This window comes from Pelophylax lessonae (genome assembly GCF_965119305.1).
Source record: "Pelophylax lessonae genome assembly, chromosome: 7".
Classification (NCBI taxonomy): Eukaryota; Metazoa; Chordata; class Amphibia; order Anura; family Ranidae; genus Pelophylax; species Pelophylax lessonae.
Genome location: NC_138774.1, coordinates 281,802,780 through 281,827,162, shown reverse-complemented (window position 1 = coordinate 281,827,162; position 24,383 = coordinate 281,802,780). Strand labels below are relative to the sequence as shown.

At 42.6% G+C, this 24,383-nt stretch overlaps 1 protein-coding gene across 1 annotated transcript in view; it reads right to left on the bottom strand.

The window, feature by feature from the left end:
- Nucleotides 1–6,478: 6,478 nt before the first annotated feature.
- The window catches only part of MID2 (midline 2), a 349,455-nt gene continuing 331,550 nt past the window's right edge, over nucleotides 6,479–24,383 (bottom strand). Inside the window, exon 9 of the mRNA XM_082263055.1 lies at nucleotides 6,479–6,959. Within this exon, the coding sequence (XP_082119181.1) occupies nucleotides 6,551–6,959 (409 nt within the window). The 3' untranslated portion in view covers nucleotides 6,479–6,550. The remainder of the gene's footprint in view (nucleotides 6,960–24,383) is intronic.

The window sequence follows — 24,383 nt, the reverse complement described above, 5'->3', positions numbered from 1 at the left end:
TACAATATTTTTAAACACAAAGAAGGGGTTAAAGCTTTGTGTAGATATTGTATTCTTCCATACAAAGGCTGTGAGATAGGAAAAGTGAAGAATCAGAGTAAAGGTGTAGCCCAGAGCAACCTACTAGGTCTTGATATAAACTCTACATAATAAATTAAACCATTGACTAGTTCCTACATTGTTGGGCAATTTTTTTTATACCCTGTATGGCCAAAAGTCTTTGGACACGCCACCATCACACCCACTATATGGCCAAACGTAAGTACAGTAGACAATCCTCCAAATGATGGAGTTTAGGTGTTTCTAGTAAAGGGCCCCCCGTAATGTTGCAGCATACAAAGAATTTTTAGACTATTGTACTCTTCCAACAGTTTGCTGAAGGCCCTTTTCTGTTCCAGTATGACTGTGCCCCTGTGCACACAGCCGACTCCATAAATACTTTGTTTGACAAGTTGAGGAACTTCCAGTGCCCAGCAAAGAGCCTTTACCTCCACCCTACTGAATAGCTTTGGGAAGAATTGGAACGTCAATGACAATGCAGGTCTTTTTATTCAATACCTGACCTCACAAATAGCCACAAATTCCCACAGGCACCCTCCATAATCTTGAAGGAATGCCTATGAGATAAGTGAAGTGAAGGTCCTTTTCTGTTCCAGCATTGCTGTCCCCCTGTGCGCAAAGCCAGCTCCATAAAAACATGGTTTGATCAGTTTGGTGTGGAGGAACTTGAGTGTTCTGGACGAAGCCCTGACCATAACCTTACTGAACGCCTTTAGGATGAATTTAAACGCCAATTGCAAGCCAGGTCTTCTCATCCAACATCAATACCTGACCTCACAAATGCTCTTTTGGCTGAATGGACACAAATTCCCACAGACAACCCCCAAAATCTTGTGGAAAGTCTTCCTCAAAGAATGGGGCTGTTATAAACTTCCAAAGTGGGTAAACTTCATATTAACGGCCATGGTTTTGGAATGGGATGTCCCATAAGCTCATAGACATATGGTGGCCAGATGTCCACAAATGTTTATACATATAGTTTATCTCAGGTCTCGACAAACCCCGGGCGCCAGGTCGCATTTGCCACTAGAATTAGCGACCTGGCGCCTGGGGTGCCCTGCAGGAGGTGTCCTGTCCCTTTTGCGCCCCCACCTCCTCCCCGAGTGTACGGACTTCCGCGCCGTCCAAAAATTGAGGCCCCGGCTTTTCGCCCTTCTTCTGTGAGATGAGAGGCTAGGGGAACTGTCGCCCTCTTGTGGTGGCCGGGAGTAATGCCTGTTGTCAATGCCTTCCCATCTCCTTCCAAAGAGGAGATGAGAGGGAAGTTTTTGCAGGCTTCATCTCTCTGTCCAGTTACCTTTGCTTAAAGGTAAGTGGACAGGGAGTGTGGTTATTATTATTAATTTATTTTTTAAATTAAAAAAAAAATAAATCAAAATGTTTTTAATTATTAAAAAAAATAAAAACATTTTTTTTTCAATTCTTATTATTAAAAAAAAATTATATATATATATATATATATATATATATATATATCTTTTTTTTTCCTCAACGCTGTGCCACAGCCGAAGGCCCCTTTCACACGGGCTGTCTGATCAGGTCCGCCTGTCAGTTTTTCAGGCAGACCTGATCGGACCCTTCATTCTCCTCTATGGAGCAGTAATCTGCCGCCATCTGATCCTGTCCGCCAAAAACGGACGGATGGTGGTTCTATTTTCTATCCATCCCGTGGATCGGATCAGATGGCATCGGATGGAAACAGACAGACAGTCTGTTTCCATCCAATTGAGCTATAGAGGAGAGTGGGGCTCTAGTCGTATTTATGTGTAAATTTAGTATCCGTTTTATTAAATAAAGCTTGGTTGTTAGTTTAAAAAAAAAAAAACTGGCTCCTAACTTTTTTAGCTGGCTCCTAGATTTCAGGCAAATTTGTCAAGCCCTGGTTTATCTGATGCTGCCTTCCTATTTGCTCACCTTTCAGATGGAATCAGATTTACATTTTCAGTCTGCCCAATAACTTTGCGACTTGACATGATCAACTTTAAAGCAATATCAAACATTTGGCTTACCAACTCGTAGATGTGATGACTGCATTTGTTTTCTATTTTTAGGATGTTTTTTTCCTTTCTTTTGTACCGGTTGATCCTGTTAGTAAACCTGCTATTTTTTCAACAGACTAAGCTGTCCATAAAAAAAAATAGCAGTTAGAAGGTTGAGACAAACCATTTACCACTGACAGGGGTGCGTACAGTTTTCAGGTTTTATTCATTTATGTAAAACCTTTTATCCCAAAAGGAACAAAAACTGTTTGCTGTAACTGATTATAAAGTGTTAGCTGGTGTTCAGCTTTATATTGTTAGTCATGTCCATCAAATAGTACCCTTTCCATAGATTGACAATGCTGCTGTCCAAGTGTGTAATGGCAGGGATACCAGGTGAAAAACAGAGGAAAAAAAGTCTAAAAAATTAAATGTGGCGGCTGCATTCATTTTCTGAGTTTCCGGATCCAGGGAAATCCCCCTCCTCCCTTCCAAAGCCTCCTACCACCCCTGACACAGTTAGCGTCTTCCATTCCTGCACAGTCTGAGCACAGGCACGAAGATCTCCTCCTCCCTACACTGCAGATCGTAGCTGTGTGTAAGGGAATCAAATTTCAGCTAAAGTGTGGGCTGTGTAGGTAAGAGGAGATCTTGCCTGTACCCTGCTATGCTCAGTGCCCTGCCAGCTGTGACCCCTGTCCTCTCTCTCTGACCAGTGGTGACCCCCTGTCCTCTCTCTCGGGCCAGCGGTGACCCCTGTCCTCTCTCTCGGGCCAGCGGTGACCCCTGTCCTCTCTCTCGGGCCAGCGGTGACCCCTGTCCTCTCTCTCGGGCCAGCGGTGACCCCTGTCCTCTCTCTCTCTCTGGCCAGCGGTGACCCCCTGTCCTCTCTCTGGCCAGCGGTGACCCCTGTCCTCTCTCTGGCCAGCGGTGACCCCTGTCCTCTCTCTGGCCAGCGGTGACCCCTGTCCTCTCTCTGGCCAGCGGTGACCCCTGTCCTCTCTCTGGCCAGCGGTGACCCCTGTCCTCTCTCGGGCCAGCGGTGACCCCTGTCCTCTCTCTCTCGGGCCAGCGGTGACCCCTGTCCTCTCTCTCTCTGTGGCCAGCGGTGACCCCCTGTCCTCTCTCTCTCTGGCCAGCGGTGACCCCTATCCTCTCTCTCTCTGGCCAGTGGTGACCCCTGTCCTCTCTCTCTCTGGCCAGCGGTGACCCCCGTCCTTTCTCTCTCTGGCTAGCGGTGACCCCTTGTCCTCTCTCTCTGGCCACTGGGGACCCCTGTCCTTGGCTCAGTTGACCCCTACCCTCGACTCTACTGACCCCTGTACACTGCCCTGCTGACCTCACATCCTCTGCCCCTGACATTTTTTTCCTGCACTCCCACATCGGTTAGGCTAGACCCAGCCCTGCATTTAAGGACTGATGAGCTGCAATATTTTACATATTTTTTATTCGGTTTAATACAGCTTTAAGTTAATAAATATAGCTATATCTTCAATATGCTAACTACTGGACCAACATGTCAAACTCTCAGCTGGACAATAGTTTAATTTTAAGAAACCCTTTGCTAAAGTTCTGTCCATATGGCTTTTTTAAAAACATTTTTTCCATTTTTGGACTTGAGGATTAACGTATATCAGAAACTAGTTATTATTGTATTTTTTTTTTTACATTTTGGATTGAGTACAGAATGGTTAAAAATGCTTGTAGCAGAAATGGCCAGCACACGAAAAGTTACAGATCTCAAATCTCTACTGAGATCTTAGTTGGAAAGACAACCACTTGGTTTTACACTTTCTGCTATACAAACCATGTTGTCTTTCCAACAAGATCTTCCAAGATCACAGTAAAGATCTGAGGTCTGTAAACTTTTGGTGTGGTGGTCATTTCTGTTATGTTGTATTTTCACAGTATCGCCATTGGCTGTGTACCCTCTACGAAGGTGTGTAAGATGAAGGTGCTGGATGGATTTGTTGTTTGCTTTGGCTGAAACCCATCTTTTATAATTTTCCATTGATGTCCCACTGGGAAGATTTCCGAACACGCTCTGCCCTGTAGACCCAAGAGGATAGCTCTTCAAAGCTAAGTCAATCCCATATTAGACAGTTGGTCTGGTGTTCATTGGAACGTTTCCCCTCTAATCCCTTCTCCTCTTTCTGGAATAATCTACCCTCACTCTGCAAGTCTATTGAATACTACTAGCAGGGGGGAGAAATATTTTAATTATATTTTTCTATTCTGTTTTAATGCCTGAAAAGGGGCCAAGTGCCCTAACAAGGCATTGTTACCGGTCTGCACGTCTGACATTTACGAAGCCCAACTTTGAAGAGTTGTGATTGCCACTGCACGGCCCGACTGAACAGAAAGAGTTCCTTATAGATTAGACATAATTTTTCCTGATTCTGTAGCAGATACAGTTCTAATGGCTTGCAAATGTAAAAAGTGAGCGCTTCCTGACGCCTTAACAGTAGTTTGTCACGCTAAATAGCTCAATACTCGAGTGTTTTCTGCAGCGGCAGAGGTTCTTTATAATACATTATGTCTCGATGAATAAAGAATGCAGCTGTTCCTTATTCTAATTTTGTGACGGCTAGATTGTAAGCATCTCTCCTTGTACAAGCCATTATGTTGAGGTGGAAAAGGAATGAATAACTTACAGTCAATCTTCCAAGGAAGGGTCTTCAGCGAGTGGGTCATTTGCTGTTGTGTAACTCCAGCCCATTCTAATCTCCACTGTACCTACCCATAGATTTAACCATGTGCTTTTCCCAATACTATTGTAACTCAAAAACAAAAGCTGACTGATGTGATGATATGGGGCACTAAAAAAATTCCCACTTTCTGACCTGGGGCACTAAAAAAAATTCCCACTTTCTGACCTGAAGAGATACATTATATCGCCAAAGGTTTGAGGACTCCTGACCATCACACCCACTACTGTATATGGGCAAAAATATGTGGACATATGTCCAACTGGTTGGGTTCAGTTGTTTCCAGTGAAGGATACTGGTAATGCTTCAAGGTTTCCAGCCTGTCCCTATCATCAGAAAGGGTATGACCTTATCATACAATATTTTTAAACCCAAAGAAAGGGTTAAAGCTTTGTGTAGATATTGTATTCTTCCATACAAAGGCTATGGAATATGAAAAGTGAAGAAAGCAGAGTAAACGTGTAGCCCAAAGCAACCAACTAGGTCTTGATATAAACTCTACATAATAAGTTAAACCACTGAGTAGTTCCAACATTTGTGGGCAATTTTTTTTATACCCTGTATGGCCAAAAGTCTTTGGACACGCCACCATCACACCCACTATATGGCCCAAAGTTCGTACAGTAGACAATCCTCCAAATAATGGAGTTTAGGTGCTTCTAGTGAAGGGACCCCATAATGCTACAGCATACAAAGACATTTTAGACAATTGTGTTCTTCCAACAGTTTGCTGAAGACCCTTTTTTTGTTCCAGTATGACTGTGCCCCTGTGCACACAGCCAACTCTATAAATACCTTGTTTGACAAGTTGAGGAACTTTGAGTGCCCAGCAAAGAGCCCTTACCTCAACCCTACTGAATAGCTTTGGGAAGAATTGGAATGCCAATGACAATGCAGGTCTTTTTATTCAATACCTGAACTCACAAATGGGCACAAATTCCTATAGACACCCTCCAAAATCTTGCAGGAATACCTATGAGATAAATGGGGACCCCAACTGTGAGTTAGGTCTTCTCATCCAACATTAATACCTGACCTCCTAAATGCTCTTTTGGCTGAAAAAAGCACATTCCAAAATCTTGTGGAAAGGCTGTCTAGCAGAGTGAAGGCTGTTAAAGCCATTACGAGGGGTAACTCTATATTCATGCCCATGGTTTTGTAAATCAGTGTCTAGTCTGGTCAGGTGTCCCCAAAATGTTTGTCCATATAGTGTATATCTCTGGTCTTCAAACTGCAGCCTGGGGCCTGGATGTGGCCCTTTGTTTGTCTTTATCTGGCCTTTGGGACACTATTTCGCCAACAAACACCAATGATGGGGGAACTATTCTTGCATTAATACCAACAATAGGGTACAATTTCTCCCATTAAAACCAATGATGGGATATTTCTACTCCTGCTGGCCACAGTCTGGCCCCTCTAAAGCCTGAAGGACAGTAAACTGGTCCTTTGCTTAGAAAGTTTGAAGACCCCCGTTGTATATATTAACTTCCATCTTCCTTCTAAATAGTGTACAATATGCCCTTTAGATATAGGCAGATGCTTACATTGTTTTTCAAACAAATGAAAATATGTCTTTTACAACAGCAGAACATAATTTGAAGAAAAAATACATTTAAAAAAGCTTTTAATTGAATAAAGCTAGCTAAGCTATTGATCTTCCTGAATGACAAATGCTGGGGAACCAGGTCAGGAACTGGAAAGGTTCTTTTGAGTTTTTTCTTTTTCTTTGACTGACCTTTCAAAGCAGGCAATAATATGTCCTATTCCCTAATAAAAGTACATAACCGAGGACAGCAGTAGTGTTCACTGGCATGGTTTGAGTCCAGATACATATGGTGATTCTTGAGGTCTGCAGATACACTCTTGTTGTTGAAGAAGAAAAGTGTCCATGAAATCCGGAGCAGGGAGCCCTGAGAGGAGCAATAGAGACTTGTTCCATATGGTAAAAGTAGGACATACGGGCAGTATGAATGGGATTTCATAAGTGTGCAGGTGAAGGGAGTTAGCAGGATCGTAGAAGGAAAAGGTATTATTGTCATAGTCTAGAAGGACACCCAACCGTTTCAGCTGGGGATGGACGTCCAATAGAACTTCCTTGTTGTTGTGCCTAACGATGAAATTGTTATTACATCGGGTGAATACCCAGGATGAGGTGTTCTTTCCAATCCATTCATTCTTTGGTGCAGACTTGTAAGCAATTCCTACTGCATACCTGCAAAAACAAGAAGTAAAATTACACATGGGTGTCCCATCAGGTATTAAAAGGTAACTAAACAAAAGAATCTAAATGTTTTCTAATGCAGCGTTCATTTCTTGGGTGTGGTGGCTGCGTTGGCTTTTTGTGACCTGAATAAAAAGGTGAGGGGAGGGGGCAGGTGTTAAGGCGGCCTGGCAGTGGGTCTATAAGCTCAGAAGTGACTCAGAGGTCAATAGTAAGTGAGGCAGGGATCCGAGGTCAGTAGTAATTAACGGAGAGTTCAAGAGACAGAGAGTTCGGTGTCAGTAGTGAGTAACAGAGAGCTCGGGGGTCAGTGGTAGGTAACAGAGAGCTCGGGGGTCAGTGGTAGGTAACAGAGAGCTCGGGGGTCAGTGGTAGGTAACAGAGAGCTCGGGGGTCAGTAGTCGGTAACGGAGAGCTCGGGGGTCAGTAGTAGATATTAGAGAGCTCAGGGTCAGTGGTAGGTAACATAGAGCTTGAGGGTCAGTAGTAGGTAACAGAGCGCTCGGGGGTCATTAGTAGGTAACAGAACTCGGGGGTCAGTGGTAGGTAACAGAGAACTCGGGGGTCAGTGGTAGGTAACAGAGCACTCGGGGGTCAGTGGTAGGTAACAGAGAGCTTGGGGGACAGTAGTCGGTAACAGAGAGCTCGGGGGTCAGTAGTAGATATTAGAGAGCTCAGGGTCAGTGGTAGGTAACAGAGAGCTTGGGGGTCAGTAGTAGGTAATAGAGAGCTCAGGCGTCAGTGGTAGGTAACAGAGCACTCGGGGGTCAGTGGTAGGTAACAGAGAACTCTGGGGTCAGTGGTAGGTAACAGAGCACTCGGGGGTCAGTGGTAGGTAACAGAGAACTCTGGGGTCAGTGGTAGGTAACAGAGAACTCGGGGGTCAGTGGTAGGTAACAGAGAGCTCGGGGGTCAGTGGTAGGTAACAGAGAGCTCGGGGGTCAGTGGTAGGTAACAGAGCACTCGGGGGTCAGTGGTAGGTAACAGAAAACTCTGGGGTCAGTAGTAGGTAATTTAGAGTTCAGAGGGTGCGCATAAACCGCACCACATTAGTGAGAAAGTGCCCTATTGGGAGAGTGAAGACCAAAAGCATATTTTATGGGTTCAGGAAAGCTTTTGCTTTAACTACGCCCCTCTAAGCCACTCTGGCAGTAAACACAATTTGGCCAGACCAACTGTTCTCAGTGGTTTTGGGGTGCACACCCTAATGCAATAGGCTGCACACACCTATGTATGGAGGATTAAGCATTTTCACCCTAGGACAGGAGGTAAACATAGACAAAAATTGGAAAATGAATGCAGCCACTACCTGGTAAGCTGCAATGTAAAAAAAAAACTAAATGGGGGGGGGGGGGAGGGGGGTGTTTATGTACGCTTTAAGGGGTCAGATGGCTCTACTGCAGGCTTGTAGTCCCATATAATTAGTAGTTTTTTTAAGCTTTTCTTATGCATTTCACTGAGGATTTTATTGTCTGTCCTATTCCCAGTAGGAACATTTCCCCTAATTTCCTGTCCTGGTAACAACCTGCCCATCACTTGGGGGCAAGACTAAGGTCCCTTTCACACGGTGGAGTCCGTCCAGATTTGACGGAGCGGATCGGATGTCAGAGGACATGTCTCCGCTGACATCCGATGCCCCATAGAGATGCATGGGGCATCCGTTCAGATCCGCCAAAAAAACGGACAGGCGGATCTAAACGGTCTGCCTGTGTCAAAGGGGCCTCAAGCCAATAAAATTTGACTGCAGTTGGCCTTCAATATCACCTTCAAGGCAGGAGTCTCCAAAATTTCTAAGCATAGGACCAGTTTACTGTCCTTCAGACTTTAGGAGGGCTGGACTGTGGCAAGTGGGAGTAGAAAATACCCCAGACTTGGTGGTCAGCGGGAGTAAAAAAAAAATGACAGAACGCCTGTGGGCAGGAGGAGGAGAAATGGTGCCTCATCATTGGTTCTAGTAGAGAGAATCATTTCCATCGTTGGTGTCAGTTGGAGGAATAGTATAAGGCATAGATATATTTACCCGCTTTCAGACCGCCCACCGTAGATATACTGCTGCAGGGTGGCTGCTCTGTGCCAGATCACATACCTAGTACATAATCGGACACGTTTGGGGCGCACACTCGCACCGCTGGCTGCCAGCTAATTGGCGGGTACAGCGGGTTCGATGTCTGCCAGCACCCGCCGATGGGAGAGGGAGAATGGTGGCTTGTCTATGTAAACAAGGCAGATCACCATGGATCCTGTGTCTCTGCAAAGCAGGAACACCGATCCATGCCTTCCCCAAGCACAAGCACCTCCCCCACAGTAAGAAAACACTAGCTAGGCACACAGTTAACCCTTTGATCGCCCTAGATGTTAACCCCTTAGTACAGTTTTATTTTATTTTTCAGCACTAATCACTGTTTCAGTGTCACTGGTCTCCAAAAAGTGTCAGCTAGTGTCGGATGTGTGCGCCGCAATATCATCAGTTGCTGATCGCCGCCATTACTAGTAAAAAATAAATAAAGCACTTTCACCTAGCAGCAAAAGGGTCACTGGTTCGAATCCCAACCACGACACTACCTGCCTGGAGTTTGCATGTTCTCCCTGTGCCTGCTTGGTTTCCTCCCACACTCCAAAGACATGCTGGTAGGTTAATTGGCTCCGGTCTAAATTGGCCCTGGTATGTGTATGTATGAATGCGAGTTAGGGACCTTAGATTGTAAGCTCCTTGAGGGCAGAGACTGAATGTATAATGTATATAAAGCGCTGCGTAAATTGTACAAGTACCTGAAATAAATAAAATACAAATATCCCAGTTTGTAGACGCTGTAACTTTAGCGCAAACTAATCAATATATGCTTATTGGGGTTTTTTTTTTTAATATGTAGCAGAATACATATCGACCTCAATTGATGAAGAAATTAGATTTTTTTGTTTTTATAATTGGATGTGTTTTATAGCTGAAAGTAAAAATATATTGTTTTATTTTTTTTTCAAAATTTTTTATAACGCAAAAAAAAAAAAACTGCAGAGGTGATCAAATACCACCAAAAGAAAGCTCTATTTGTGGGGAAAAAAGGACGTAAATTTCGTTTGGGTACAGCGTCGCACGACCCGCAATTGTCAAAGTAACGCAGTGACGTATCACAAAAATTCGCCAGGTCATCAAGAGGGGTAAATCATTGGTATCAGTGGAAGGAATAGTGCCCCATCATTGGTATCAGTGGAAGGAATAGTGCCCCATCATTGGTATCAGTGGGAGGAATAGTTCCCCATCATTGGTGTCAGTGGGAGGTATAGTGCCCCGTCATTGGTATCAGTGGGAGGAATAGTGCCCCATCATTGGTGTCAGTGGGAGGTATAGTGCCCCGTCATTGGTATCAGTGGGAGGAATAGTGCCCCATCATTGGTATCAGTGGGGGGAATAGTGTCCCATCATTGGTATCAGTGGGAGGAATAGTGCCCCATCATTGGTGTCAGTGGGAGGAATAGTGCCCCATCATTGGTATCAGTGGGAGGAATAGTGCCCCATCATTGGTAACAGTGGGGGGAATAGTGTCCCACCATTGGTGTCAGTGGGAGGAATAGTGCCCCATCATTGGTATCAGTGGGAGGAATAGTGCCCCATCATTGGTATCAGTGGGGGGAATAGTGCCCCATCATTGGTAACAGTGGGGGGAATAGTGTCCCACCATTGGTGTCAGTGGGAGGAATAGTGCCCCATCATTGGTATCAGTGGGAGGAATAGTGCCCCATCATTGGTATCAGTGGGGGGAATAGTGTCCCATCATTGGTATCAGTGAGAGGAATAGTGCCCCATCATTGGTATCAGTGGGAGGAATAGTGCCCCATCACTGGTATCAGTGGGAGGAATACCAACATGGCCACAGACGTCTCCTCAGTAACCTCCAACATGGCCACAGATATTCCTGGATATGGATGATTACTTCACAAAGTGTCAGTTCCCATCCCCCTCCCCTCTTGGGAGGGTCCAATTACTGTATTGGCTGGCCCAGCTCCTCCCTACTCCCAGGAGGGTCCAAATACTGTCTGTGCAGGCCCAGCTCCTCTGCCCCTTTCCTGAGATTGTCCTATAGCTGTGCTGGCCCAGCTCTTCCATTCCCTCCTCCTTCTGGGAGTGGCTGTAGAATGTATTTTGTATCTCTATGAGATGATTGGATGTATGAAGCCTCCTCACAATGTATTGTGCAATCATTCCACACACTCAATAAAAGGAAAAATCTCTCTGGATTCCAGATTGTTACATTGTATACATGGGGAGTGCGGATTGTTACATTGTATACACGGGGAGCGCGGATTGTTACATTGTATACACGGGGAGCGCGGATTGTTACATTGTATACACGGGGAGCGCGGATTGTTACATTGTATACACGGGGGGCGCAGATTGTTACATTGTATACACGGGGAGCGCGGATTGTTACATTGTATACACGGGGAGTGCGGATTGTTACATTGTATACACGGGGAGTGCGGATTGTTACATTGTATACACGGAGAGTGCGGATTGTTACATTGTATACACCGGGGGGGGGGGTGAAGGTGTGCGGATTGTTACATTGAATACATGGGGGGTGCGGATTGTTACATTGTATACATGGGGGGGGGGGGGGGTGTGCGGATTGTTACATTGTATACACAGGGGGCCGCGGATTGTTACATTGTATACACGGGGGGGGGGGGGGCACGGATTGTTACATTGTATACACGGGGAGCGCGGATTGTTACAATGTATACACGGGGAGTGCGGATTGTTACATTGTATACACGGGGGGGCCGCGGATTGTTACATTGTATACACGGGGAGCGCGGATTGTTACATTGTATACACAGGGAGCGCGGATTGTTACAATGTATACACGGGGAGTGCGGATTGTTACAATGTATACACGGGGAGCGTAGATTGTTACAATGTATACACGGGGAGCGCGGATTGTTACATTGTATACACAGGGAGCGCGGATTGTTACAATGTATACACGGGGAGTGCGGATTGTTACAATGTATACACGGGGAGCGTAGATTGTTACAATGTATACACGGGGAGTGCGGATTGTTACATTGTATACACGGGGGGTGCGCTGATCCTCGCACTTTCTGTGTAAAGGTGAAAAATCAGGATTTTTTGCTAGAAAATGACTTGGAACCCCCCAGGTTTTTTTTAGCAGAGGCCCTATAGAATAAAATGGCGATCATTGCGATTTTTTTTTATGTCACGCAATATTTGCGATGCGTTTTTTTAAACACATTTTTCTTGGGAAAAATACAGTTTAATTAATTAAAAAATAAATCACAATATATAACACAATTTTTTATTTATTGTTTTGGGTAAAATATAAAAGATGATGTTACAGCGAGTAAATTGATACCTAACATGTCACGCTGTAAAATTGCGCACAGTCGTGGAATGGCGACAAACTGCGATACATAAAAATCTCCATAGGGGCGCTGTAAAAATGTTACCGGTTACCAGTTTGGAGTTACAGAGGAGATCTAGCGCTAGAATTATCGCTCTCTCTAACGTTGGCGGCGATTCCTCACATGTGTGGTGGGAACAGCGGTTACATACGCATGCGCGGCTTAGGTATGCGTTCCCTTCTGTTGGTGAGCACGGGGGGATGGGGGTGCTTTAAATAATTTATTTATTTAATTTTTTTTTTCTTGTTTATTTTATTTTTAAACCATCCTTTTCATTTTTTATTTATTTTTTATTCCTATTATAAGAAATTTAAAGATCCCCTGTAATAGAAATAAGGGTGACGGCTCCTCTTTATGGAGAGATCGGGGGCCAAAAAGACCCCAAATCTCTTCTTTACTTTTAAAAGCAAAATATATATATAAAAAAAATTTACTTCCGCCCTTAGATTGTTTTTTTTTTCTTTTATTTCATTTGTTTTTTCTTTTATTTTGTTTTTTTTCTTTTACTTATTTGATTTTCTTCTTTTATTTTTAGAAGAAAAGAAAAACAAAAAAAAAAAAAATTCAAACAGTAAAAGAAGAAAATCAAATAAGTAAAAGAAAAAAACAAACTAAATAAAAGAAAAACAAATCAAACAGCTATAAAAAAAAAAAAAAAAATCAAACAAGTAAAATAAAAGACAAACAACTATATAAAAGAAAAAAATCCAAAACAAAATAAAAGAAGAAAATCAAAAAAGTAAAAAAAAAAAAAAAAAAAAAAACAAACCACTAAATATATGAAATAAAAATCAAACCGTGAATTTTTTTTCCTTTATTTAGTTGCTTGTCTTTTATTTTAGTTGTTTGATTTTTTTTTTTTTTTTTTAGTTGTTTGATTTTCTTCTTTCCTAAATGAAAGAAGAAAATCAAACAAGTAAAAGAAAAAAAAAAACATAAAAAATCAAACAACTAAAAAAAAAAAAAAAAGAAAATCAAACAACTAAAATAAAAGACAAGCAACTAAATAAAGGAAAAAAAATTCACGGTTTGATTTTTATTTCATATATTTAGTTGTTTGTTTGTTTTTTTTTTTTTTTACTTTTTTGATTTTCTTCTTTTATTTTGTTTGTTTTGGATTTTTTTCTTTTATATAGTTGTTTGTCTTTTATTCTTTTATTTTACTTGTTTGATTTTTATTTTTTTTATAGTTGTTTGATTTGTTTTTCTTTTATTTAGTTTTTTTTTCTTTTACTTGTTTGATTTTCTTCTTTCATTTAAGAAAGAAGAAAATCAAACAAAAGAGAAAAAAAATCAAACAAAAAAAAAGGAAAATCAAACAAGTAAAATAAGTCAAACAACTAAATAAAGGAAAAAAATCCAAAACAAACAAAATAAAAGAAGAAAATCAAAAAAGTAGAAGAAAAAAAAATCTCCTTTTTTTATTTTCTTCTTTTATTTGGTTTGTTTTGGATTTTTTCCTTTATTTAGTTGTTTGTCTTTTTTTTTTACTTGTTTGATTTTCCTTTTTTTTTGTTTGATTTTTTTTTTCTTTTATTTGTTTTATTTTCTTCTTCCCTAAATGAAAGAAGAAAATCAAACAAGTAAAAGAAAAAAAAAACAAAAAATCAAACAACTAAAATAAAAAAACAAGCAACTAAATAAAGGAAAAAAAAATCATGGTTTGATTTTTATTTCATACATTGTTTGTTTGTATTTTTTTTTTTTACTTGTTTGATTTTCTTCTTTTATTTTTATTTAGTTTTTCCTTTCCTTGTATTACTTGTTTGATTTTCTTCTTTTATTTTTATTTAGTTTTTCCTTTCCTTGTATTTGTTTGATTTTCTTCTTTTCCTTTATTTTTTTTATTATTTTTTTTCTTTTATTTAGTTTTTTGATGGTTGTTTTTTATTTCTTTTTTCTTTTACTTGTTTGATTTCCTTCTTTTATTTATTCATTTTTTTAGTGTTTTTTTTTTCTTTTACTTATTTATTTTAGTGTTTTTATTTTTCTTTTACTTTGATTTTTTTTTTTTTTTTTAATGTTGTTCATTTTGTCTACTCCTGAAATAGAAGAACCGACCCATCAATGTCTGAGCATGGGTGGTAGCTCAGAGGATAAGAGCTCTGACTGGTCTGCTGGAGACCTGGGTTCGAATCCCACTGAGGGAAAGCATGTGTGGTCCTTGGTGCTGTGCAGTACTTGAACCCCCTATTGGTGGGACATGCCACCTGCAGGGGGCTCATGTGCTGTACAGTACCAGGGTGGGGGTGTGTGTATATATATATATATATATATATATAGGGTGAGGCCGAAAAAAACCTAAGTCCCTACTTTTTGAATGGGCTGCCCCGGTAAGACAGCCCATTCTATTTATAGATGTTGCAGTGATGTCACAGACCATGGACCGAAGAGGCGGGGTGTCCACGACCTAATGTGATGCCCACACATGTTACAGGCCTGTGGGGGCCTGGGACTGGAGCAGACTGGTGGGTTGTCCATGGCCTCCAAGCTTTCACTCAGAGATTTGAGCTCGGGGGTCTACTGTGCTTCCAGGAATTTTCCCTCGGAGGTCTCCAGCACTTTCATTGATGCATCCTCAGGGGGTCTACAGTGCTTTGGTGCACACGAACAACAGCACTCTCTTGGGGGTCTGCAGTGCTTTCAAGGATTCGAACTCAGGTCTACCGCGCCCGGGGTCAACACTCTTATCCTCTGAGCTACTCACCTCTGCTCAGAAACTCATGTGTTCGTTCTCCTATTTCAGGAGTTAAAGTCATCACAAATTCAAAAAGGTGAACCGAGATTTGAACCGGCAACTCTAGAAGCTCTGCTGGCTTAGGGGACCGGTTCTTACACCCTCAGCCAACCAGCCGGGGTTACGAATCAAGGCCTAGTACCTGTAATGTGATCACAGCCTTCATGGATGGCCTCAGGTTCGAACCGGCAACACCTAAAATATCATCAGCACTGCTGGCCGTCTGCTAATCCCTGAGCCACAGGAAAGTTCCTGTATAAAGGTTTGACAGCCAGGCCCATCAACATCCAGACTTACTAACCCAAGACTGCCCCACCCCCTTTACTCTGATACCCCAAACTAAAATCTAGTGGAACCAATTGTCTTCAGAAGTCACCTAATTAGTAAATAGAGTCCACCTGTGTGTAATGTAATCATTACAGGGTTAGGTTATAAAAATTGTCCCAAGCTTTGACCATCTCACGGAGCGCTGTTCAATCCATTTTCCGAAAATGGAAAGAGCTATGGCACAACTGCAAACCAACCAAGACATGGCCGTCCACCTAAACTGACAACCCATGGATTGAAGAGGCGGGGTGTCCACACATGTTATGGCCTGTAGGGGCTGGGGACAGACTGGTGGGTTGTCCATGGCCTCCAAGCTTTCACTCAGGGATTTGAGCTCGGGGGTCTACTGTGCTTCCAGGAATTTGCCCTTGGAGGTCTCCAGCGCTTTCATTGATGCGTCCTCAGGAGGTCTACAGTGCTTCGGTGCACAGGAACAGCAGAGCTCTGATGGAATTGCCCTTGGGGGTCTGCGGTGCTTTCAGGGATTTGATCTATGAGTCTATGGTGTCCGGGGTCAACACTGATCCTCTGAGCACCTCACCTCTGCTCAGGAACTCATGGGTGCGTTCTCCTATTTCAGGAGTTTAAATCATCGCAAATTCAAAAAGCTGAATTGAGATTTGAACCGGCAACTCTATAATCATTGCTGGCTTAGGGGGCGGTTCTTACACCCTCAGCCAAACAGCCTTGGAAGCAAATGATTAGATAATTTTAAAATCAAGGCCTAGTACCTGGAACACGACCACAGCCTTCAATAGATGCCCTCAGATTTGAACCTGCGACCCCCCAAAGCTTCATCTGCACTGCTGGCTGCTAAACCCCCGAGCCACAGTAAAGCTCCCATGCAAGACTTGACAGCCAGCCCCATGAACATCCAAACTAACTAACCCAAGACTCCCCCACCCCCTTTACTCTGATACCCCTAACTAAAATCTAGTGGAACCGATTGTCTTCAGAAGTCACCTCACAATCTCCCACCTCGCAGCTCCGTACAACTTGTGGCTTCGGCTTTGGCTGAGGCTCTCCTGAGGCGCCGTAGATTACGTTGAAATAGTGCGCAGGCGCACTAGAACCGGCATCCGGTGACCAGGCAACACAGGAAGTGAAGGAGAGCGGGGAAACAGCGGCGGCAGCCGCGAATGAGGAGACCGCAGAGTCACCATCTGGAGGGACGGGAGGAGCGAGTAGCTCCTGTTGGAATGCTGTAAAGCGATTGTCTTAAAGGAAAAGTGTGAGTGCAATTCCAATGTACTGTGTTGTCCTTTATTAAAGCGTTATTGCCCGAAGTTGCGTGCGCTTTTCTTTACAGATTTGAATTGTTTTGATCCGACCCCCCCCCAGTGGAGTGAGAGAGGAGCAGCAGCAACCAGGACATTTCAGCTATAAAACATACAAACATAGGAGGTGAATACATGGACAGCGCCATGGGCTGGTGAAGTACTCCTCTTTGTACTTGTTGTATATCAGCATGTGCAGGATCTGTCCTTCTTGATTCTTCAGAAGTCACCAAATTAGTAAATAGAGTCCCCCTGTGTGTCATTTATTTTCAGCATAAATACAGCTGTTCTGTGAAGCCCTCAGAGGTTTGTTAGAGAACCTTAGTGAACAAGTTGATCCAGGGAATATCCGATTGACTCTCGGGGGATCAGGAAGGTTTTTTTTTTTCTCCTGTTGTAGCAAACTGGATCATGCTTTGCTGGTTTTTTTTTTTTTTGCCTTCCTCTGGATCAACTGCGGGTATAGGATTGTGTATATGAGATTGTATGGTTGGGTTTTTTTACTGTTTTTTTTATTTTCACTAAAATTGGATAGAGTATTATATAGATTATTAATAGAGTATTGGAAAAACATTGTCTGGTCTGATGAGTCTAGATTTCAGCTGCAACATTCAGATGGTAGGGTCAGAATTTGGTAAACACCATGAAAGCATTGATCCATCCTACCTTTTTTGGTTGAGGCAGATTGACTTGTGTCTTTTTTCAACCTGACTTACTATATAACTATGTATTAACGGTTCAGGCTGGTGGTGGTGGTGGTGGTGATGTAATGTGTGGGGGATATTTTCTTGGCACACTTTGGCCCCTTAGTAGCAACTGAGCATGGTTTAAACGCCATGGCCTACCTGAGTATTGTTGCTGACCATGTCCACCCCTTTATGACTACAGTGTACCCATCTTCTGATGGCTCCTTCCAGCAGGATAATGCACCATTGTCACAAAGCTCAAATCATCTCACCATTGGTTTCTTACATAGTTAGTGAGGTCGAAAAAAGACATCAGTCCATCCAGTTCAACCTATGATGTGTGTTTGCTGTTAACCGTACATTGTATACCCCTGTATGTTGTACATTGTATACCCCTGTGTGTTGTACATTGTATACCCCTGTGTGTTGTACATTGTATACCCCTGTATGTTGTACATTGTATACCCCTGTATGTTGTACATTGTATACCCCTGCATGTTGTACATTGTATACCCCTGCATGTTGTGGTCTTTAAGGTGCCCATCTAATAGTTTTTTGAAACTATCAATGCTCCCTGCTGATACGACTGTTTGCGGAAGAGGATTCCACATCCTTACCGCTCTTACAGTGAAGAACCCCCTGCATATTTTAAGGTTAAACCGCCTTTCCTCTAGTTTTAGTGAGTGGCCACGTGTCTTATTGTATTCCCTTTCTCTGAATAGTTTGTTCCTTATGCTAGGGTCGCCAGTACAGTATTTGTACATTGATATCATATCCCCCCTCAATCGTCTCGTCTCCAGAGAGAATAAGTTCAGTGCTTGTAGTCTTTCCTCATAGCTGATGTCCTCCATTCCCCTAATTGTTTTTGTTGCCCTTCTCTGGACTCTCTCCAGTTCCAGCATATCCTTCCTGAGGACCGGGGCCCAGAACTGGACAGCATACTCCAGATGTGGCCGGACCAGAGTCTTGTAGAGTGGGAGAATAATCTCTTTATTTCTGGAGTGAATCCCCTTTTTTATACATGCCAGTATTCTGTTGGCTTTGCTTGCAGCGGCTTGGCATTGCATGCCACTGCCAAGCCTGTTGTCTACCAGTACCCCCAGGTCCTTTTCCATCCTAGACTCACCGAGAGGTTCCCCCCCCCCTAGTGAGTAGCTTGCTTTCTGGTTTCTGGCCCCCAAGTGCATTACTTTACATTTTTCAACATTAAACCTCATCTGCCATGTAGTTGCCCACCCCGTTATTTTGTTCAGGTCCGCTTGTAAGATTTCCACATCCTGCCCAGAAGATATTGGCATGCTTAGTTTAGTATCATCAGCAAATACTGAGATTGTACTACATATCCCCTCCTCTAGATCATTTATGAATAAATTAAACAGGATTGGTCCCGGGACAGAACCCTGGGGGACCCCACTTTCCACACCCGCCCAATCCGAGTACTCCCCATTAATCACCACCCTCTGTACTCTCCCCTGGAGCCAGTTCTCTATCCAGGTACTCACCCTATGGTCCATACCTACCTTCCTTAGTTTGTACAGTAAGCGTTTGTGGGGAACGGTGTAAAGGCCTTTGCAAAGTCCAGATATACCACATCCACAGGCTTACCTTTATCTAAGTGGCAGCTCACTTCATCATAGAAGGTTAATAGATTCTTCACCATGACAATGAGGTCACTGTACTGCAATGGCCTCCACACTCACCAGATCTCAATCCAATAGAGCACCTTTAGGATGTGGTGGAAATGGGAGATCGGCATCATAGATGTGCAGCTGACAAATCTGCAGCACCTGCGTGATGCTATCATGTCACTATGGACCAAAATCTCTGAGGAATGGTTCCAACACCTTGTTGAATCTATAATTCATGAAGAATGAAGGCAAAAGGGGGTCCAACCCGGTACTAACAAGGTGTACCTAAAAAAGTGGCCGGTGAGTGTATAGGCGCTGGATGTATGCTCCCTGGGCATTGGAAAGCACTGTGGATTTTACGCTTCAGTACACAGGATCTGATAAATGTCCGTGTGAATCAGGCCTTACATGAAAAATCTCGGTTTTGTGCACCACATAGGAAAGCAGTGACTGACATCCTCTGTAGACCTCAATGGGACTTCTGGGTGGGCGTCAGAATGGAAGTGTGCTCAAATACTAACGTTTGTAGTGATCATCCCAGCACACATAAAAATCGTTCTATATATCAAACTTGGCACTGGGCAGTACACACTGGGTTGTCAGTGAGTGAGAAAACGGGGCTGCATTGGGAAGGGGGGGGGGGGGTTGGCAGTGAGTGATAAGACTTTATCTAGAACTTCCGTGAAAAAGCAAAATACACAGTTGCATTGCATAAAAATTTGAATATTATCAAAAAGTTGATTTATTTCAGTAATTTAACTCAAAAAGGTAAACTCATATATTTTATATAAATGCGTTACACACAGAGTGATATATTTCAAGTATTTCTTTCTTTTAATTCTGATGATTATGGCTTACAGCGAGTGACACCCCAAAATTCTGTATCTCTGAATCTGAATATTACATAAGACCAATAAAAAAAAAAAAAAAGGATTTTTAATACAGAAATGTTGGCTTAATGAAAAGTCTGTCCATGTACAGTATAGGATGCACTCAATACTTGGTCGGGGCTCCTTTTGCATGAATTACTGCATCAATGCGGCGTGGCATGGAGGCGATCAGCCTGTGGCGCTGCTGAGGTGTTATGGAAGTCCAGGTTGCTTTGATAGCGGCCTTCAGCTCATCTGCATTGTTGGGTCTGGTGTCTCTCATCTTCCTCTTGACAAAACCCCACAGATTCTCTATGGGGTTTAGGTCAGGCGAGTTTGCTGGCCAATCAAGCACAGTGATCGCATGATCATGTGACCAGGTATTGGTAGTTTCGGCAGTGTTGGAGGTGCCAAGTCCTGCTGGAAAATTAAATCAGCATCTCCATAAAGCTGGTCAGCAGAGGGAAGCATGAAGTGCTCTAGAATTTCCTGGTAGAGGGCTGCGCTGACTTTGGACTTGGATAAAACACAGAGGACCAACACCAGCAGATGACACGGCTCCCCAATTGCAAATTTTTTTTTTTAAATACACTTTTTTGGAAAGGTAATGCAAAAAAAACGCAATACATAACCCAATTATTTTGTAAAATACACTACATTACCAAAAGTATTGGGACACTTGCCTTTACACGCACATGAACGTTAATGGCATCCCAGTCTTATAGCTGCAAAGGGTGGGCCAACTCAATATTGAACCCTACGGACTAACAGCTTCAACTCTTCTGGGAAGGCTGTCCATAAGGTTTAGGAGTGTGTCTATGGGGATGTTTGACTGTTCGTTCTTCCAAAAGTGCATTTGTGAGGTCAGGCGCTGATGTTGGACGAGAAGGCCTGGCTCGCAGTCTCCGCTCTAATTCACCCCAAAGATTTTCTATCGGGTTGAGGTGCAGGCCAGTCAAGTTCCTCCACCCCAAACTCGCTCATCCATGTCTTTATGGACCTTGCTTTGTGCACTGGTGCGCAGTCATGTTGGAACAGGAAGGGGCCATCCCCAAACTCTTCCTACAAAGTTGGGAGCATGAAATTGTCCAAAATGTCTTGGTATGCCGACACCTTAATAGTTCCCTTCACTGGAACTAAGGGGCCAAGCCCAACCCCTGAAAAACAACCCCACACCATAATCTCCCCTCCACCAAATGATTAGGACCAGTGCACAAAGCAAGGTCCATAAGGACATGGATGAGCGAGTTTGGGGTGGAGAAACTTGACTGGCCTCAACCCGATAGAACACCTTTGTGATGAATTAGATTGGAGACTGCAAGCCAGACCTTCTCGTCCAACATCAGTGCCTGACCTCACAAATGCAGTTCTGGAAGAATGGTCAAACATTCCCATAGACACACTCCTAAACCTTGTGGACGGCCTTCCCAGAAGAGTTGAAGCTGTTATAGCTGCAAATGGTGGGCCAACTCAATATTGAACCCTACAGACTAAGACTGGGATGCCATTAAAGTTCATGTGTGTGTAAAGGCAGGCGTCCCAATACTTTTGGTAATATAGTGCATAAAAGATTATGTTAAGCCGTATAAATAAATAACAAACATGTCACGCTTGAAAATTTTGCATGCAGTGCAACGGTGACAGACATACATTTTACTGTCCATAGGTGACGCTTTAAAAGCTTTTACAGGTTAGCACTTTAGATGTACAGAGGAGGTCTAGTGCTAGAATTATTGCTTGTGATCTGATGTTTGTGGTGATATATGTGGGGCGATCGCTGTTTGCATGTGGGACCGAAGCGCGCTTCCCCTTTGCGTGGGAGCACTTGAAACATGTGCAAGAAAAACACCTGTAAGCATAAGGCCTCATGCACTCTGGATGTTATAAAAAATTTTTTGCCACGTTTGCGTTTTTTAGCAAAACTATACTCCTACAAAAGCTTGAGTCCATGTAAACAAGACAGAGCTCCGTTCTGACAGGGAAGTGATGGATTTTCTTTCCCTGCAAAGCATCACTTCCCTTAGTAAAAGCACCACATAGTACACACAAACACTGGCTAGGCACACATTTAACCCTTTTGATTGCCCTAGTTGTTTAACTCCCTGGCCAGCCAGTGACATTTGTACTATGAGGAAAGACTACAAGCACTGAACTTATTCTCTCTGGAGAAGAGACGATTGAGGGGGGATATGATATCAATGTACAAATACTGTACTGGTGATGACCCTAGCATAAGGAACAAACTATTCAGAGAAAGGGAATACAATAAGACACGTGGCCACTCACTAAAACTAGAGGAAAGGCGGTTTAACCTTTATCAAAAAAAACTTAAAGGGCACCTTAAAGACCACAACATACAGGGGTATACAATGTACAACATACAGGGGTATACAATGTACAACATGCAGGGGTATACAATGTACAACATGCAGGGGTATACAATGTACAACATACAGGGGTATACAATGTACAACATACAGGGGTACACAATGTACAACATACAGGGGTACACAATGTACAACATACAGGGGTACACAATGTATAACATACAGGGGTACACAATGTACAACATACAGGGGTACACAATGTATAACATACAGGGGTACACAATGTACAACATACAGGGGTACACAATGTATAACATACAGGGGTACACAATGTACAACATACAGGGGTACACAATGTATAACATACAGGGGTACACAATGTACAACATACAGGGGTATACAATGTAAAACATACAGGGGTATACAATGTACATCATACAGGGGTATACAATGTACAACATACAGGGGTATACAATGTACAACATACAGGGGTATACAATGTAAAACATACAGGGGTATACAATGTACATCATACAGGGGTATACAATGTACAACATACAGGGGTACACAATGTACAACATACAGGGGTATACAATGTACAACATACAGGGGTATACAATGTAAAACATACAGGGGTATACAATGTACATCATACAGGGGTATACAATGTACAACATACAGGGGTATACAATGTACAACATACAGGGGTATACAATGTACAACATACAGGGGTATACAATGTACAACATACAGGGGTATACAATGTACAACATACAGGGGTATACAATGTACGGTTAACAGCAAACACACATCATAGGTTGAACTGGATGGACTGATGTCTTTTTTCAACCTCACAAACTATGTAACTATGTAACAGTGACATTTGTACAGTGACGGTGCATAGTTTAAGCACTGTGTCACTGGTTCCCAGAAAGTGTCAGTTAGTGTCAGAATGTCCACCGCAATATTGCAGTCCCACTATAAGTTGCTGATCGCCGCCATTACTAGTATAACAAAAATAGGATATGTAAACAGGGATTTTTATTTACTTTACCGTTTGTAGACGCTAGAACTTTCGCATTAAGCCAATCAATATGCGCTTACTGGGATTTTTTTTAACCAAAAATATGCAGCAGAACACTATACATAGCCTAAATTTATAAAGGGATTAGATGTTTTATTTTTTTTAATTGTATATGTTTTATAGCAAACAGTAAAAACATTTTTTTTTTTTTTTCAAAATTGTCGCTCTTTTTTTTGTTTATAGCGCAAAAAAAAAAAATTGCAGAGGTGATCAAATACCACCAAAAGAAAGCTCTGTTTGTGGGGAAAAAATGACATACATTTTATTTGGGTACAGCATTGAATGACTGCGCAATGGTCAGTTAAAGTAACGCAGTGCTGTATCGCAAAAAATGGCCTGGTCATGAAGGGGGGTAAATCTTCCAGAGGTCAAAGGTGTGCAAAAAAAAAAAAAAAACGCAACAATGGCTCAGGCAGCATAAAGGTAATGCCCTATATAAAAAGGAATATAACATGCACTGTGCTAAAATAACAAGCCAATTTCATGCACACTACCCAGCTCTTATGTGTGTGTTACAAAAATAGAAATATATATACAGTAAAACCTTGGATTGCGAGCATAATTCGTTCCGGAAGCATGCTTGTAATCCAAAGCACTCTTATATCAAAGCGAATTTCCCCATAAGAAATAATGGAAACTCAGATGATTCGTTCCACAACCATTTATTTATAAGTCCTTCAGTTTATAGTCCATATAAAAAGATTATAGCATTGCGATAGGTTGCATAAAATGTCCATCCACAAATAGCCGCTTCCATAAGGGGATTAGAAGCAAAATCCAGCAGGACCTATAGAGTATCAAAGAGAAGAGAGGCGCCTTTAAGTGTAGCAATATGGTTCCATTTAATGAAGGTACAACAAGTAGCAACTCACATGGTTGATGAATAAAACAGGCACATCTAAGTATGCTGGCATCCAGGGTAAAGCTGTCCACATAGAGTATTTTCTGCACCGCCAGCTGGCAGTCTGTAATCCTGACCGGGAAGATCACCATGCAGTAAAGCATCTGAAAGCGAGGGGCAGCATGGAAGGGATGACGTAGATGGCGGTGCGGAGGATG